The sequence below is a fragment of the Papaver somniferum genome, unplaced genomic scaffold (genome assembly GCF_003573695.1).
Source record: "Papaver somniferum cultivar HN1 unplaced genomic scaffold, ASM357369v1 unplaced-scaffold_84, whole genome shotgun sequence".
NCBI lineage: Eukaryota > Viridiplantae > Streptophyta > Magnoliopsida > Ranunculales > Papaveraceae > Papaver > Papaver somniferum.
The window spans coordinates 894,162-896,594 of record NW_020651415.1 but is presented as its reverse complement, the minus strand read 5'-3'; the positions used below and the strand labels follow the sequence as shown (position 1 = coordinate 896,594).

Here is a 2,433-nt window from a genome sequence, read left to right as displayed (position 1 = left end):
AAAAAAAAAAAAAAAAAAACAACAAGTGGTGCCCAAAAACGGTTGTTCTTTATTATAGGCGGTCGGCTGTAGCTTGTAAAATCATTCCTTCGAAGCCCTTTAAAAGTTGGAGGCTCGAGCCGAGTTTGTGCGTTGGGGGGGCTTGGGGCCATTTTAAATCCAAAATCTCCATCTCCGTTGCCATTTTCATACTTTCCAAAGCCGCATTTTAAAATTTGATGAAACTCACAATATTTAAGTGTAACAAAAGTGGAATAAAGGAGATAGTAACACTTAGGGTGAACCAATTCAAGAAGTTGAGAAAGTTATTTAGAAAGATATGATTACATGCATGTAACTACTCTGTAACTTTATATTTGGGGTGTCCCTTGGGTATATCTTCAGTAGTTCCTGGGTTTCTTGTTGGAACAGTGAAACTGGATCACCAAATCGTGCAAGAGTGATTTCTTTTGCAATTATTATAAGGAAACAAATCCGACATACTTTTCTTATCTTTTAATTTGGGACGCAAAAAAAAAAGAAAAGAAAAGTTCTATTAAGCATCTAAGTGCTTTTCCACAATGAGCCATATACATACAATCTTCAATAAAGCTAGAGGATGTGCCATTCCGTTCCATTCCTTAGACAACTTGCTTTCTGACAATGTTTGCTAAACTGTGTGCTCCCAGCTTACAATCTTTAGACAAAATGGACTCATGTTTCCAACTTCTGGGTGGGAAGTGCAGAAAGATGTGTTCTTGACCATCCAAAATTTTCAACTTCTGGTGAGCAAATGAACACATGTTTTCAAGTTCTTGGTATATTAACAACAACGTACCAACGAGCCACAAAAAAAAGTAAAAAATACATGTGATTGTCTCAAAACTTATCAAGATGCATAAATTACAGAATTATCTTGGGATATTCATTGAACCTGTTGTAACTGTACCAAAACTATATTTTTCAGGAACAACCGCAGTGGCGGAAGTGATAAGGCATTCATGTGTCTCTAGACTCTCTACCCCTCTCAAACTCTCAAGCTATGTTGTTATCTGTCTCCTTGTTGGACTTTCGGCACCTTCAACTTAAGGCATCTCCTGGCAAGCTCGGAAACTGCAACTATTTGTTCCAATGGACCTTCATTTACTACTCGATCCTCAACAAGTTCGAACAGATTGTCTTCTTCCATCAACAAAATGAAATGCGCAACAAGATTTCTATGAGGTCCAGAGCCTTCAGACCCGTCTGAAAAAATGGGCTTTTTTGATGTCAGGAGTTCTACGAGAACCACACCAAAGCTATATACATCGCTCTTCTCTGTCAGTTGGATGGTATTGAAGTACTTTGGATTCAAGTATCCTTTTGTTTCCAGTACAACCGTGGCTAATTCTTTCATGTCCAAAGGAATCAACCTTGATGCTCCAAAGTCGGCAATTTTTGCAGTATAGTGCTCATCTAAAAATATGTTGGCAGACTTGACATCTCTGTGAATGATGGGTATAGAAGCTGCTGAGTGTAAATAAGCAAGTGCATTCACAATTTCCACCACAATCCTCAACCGGTTTCCCCATGAAATGTGTTAAAAACATAAGTTAATTTGTGACTATTCTAGAAAACCCAATAAATAAATCCCAATAATCATCTACAATAAATAAAACCCAACACATCCTAGAATCTTCTAGGCCTTCTTTAAGTGTTATCTAGAGAATTCTTTTCTCTAGAATTTTCTTGTAATATCTAAGTTGAGAGTATAAAGAAGAGTCTAGATAGAACTATCTAGAGAAGTAAGTGGTTGGTGTACAAGCCTATAAATAGGTAACAATGGTTCACTTGCCAACCATCAAAAATTCAAGTGAGTAAACAAGAGTTAGAGTGAGAGCTAGAGTTAGAGTGAGAGCCAAAGCGCCTCTTTGTAAACAACTAATGTAAGCCAAAGTTGCTGCACAAGGCTCTTGTAACATTTTCATTTTCATACTAATCAAAGCCTTACTTTCCAATTAACCAACTTCTCTTCCCAAATCATTTCCATAGACTCATCACATTTCCGCATTGCGCCAACAAATTTGGTATCAGAGCAAACCTAACCCAGTTATCCCAAAACTCTATCCATGGCAATTAACCAAAGTATTCAAGGTTTCAATTATGCCCAAAGTCTAATCCCAATTTTTGATGGTGAGAGTTACGATTATTGGAGTCTACAAATGAAGACATTATTCATTTCACAAGACCTATGGGATTTTGTAGAAGAAGGTTATAAAGTACCAGAGTCAGCAGAAACTCTGTCATCATGGACGGACGCAGAAAAAAAGGAGTATAAGGAAAATAAGAAGAAAGATGCTAAAGCACTACTGTTTCTACAACAAGGCGTAAGCAAAGCTATTTTTCCTTGAATTTCGGTGGCGAAAACTTCAATGGAGGCCTGAAATATTCTCAAAGTAGCATTCCAAGGATCAG

General features: G+C 37.4%; 1 protein-coding gene across 1 annotated transcript; it reads right to left on the bottom strand.

Moving 5' to 3' along the window:
* Positions 1-1,027: 1,027 nt before the first annotated feature.
* LOC113345885 (wall-associated receptor kinase-like 1) lies at positions 1,028-1,946 on the bottom strand. The gene is made up of 2 exons (XM_026589538.1): positions 1,810-1,946; positions 1,028-1,463 (listed from the first exon to the last, which is right to left on the bottom strand). The coding sequence occupies exons 1-2, from the start codon at positions 1,944-1,946 to the stop codon at positions 1,028-1,030; spliced, it is 573 nt and encodes a 190-aa protein (XP_026445323.1).
* Positions 1,947-2,433: the final 487 nt, after the last annotated feature.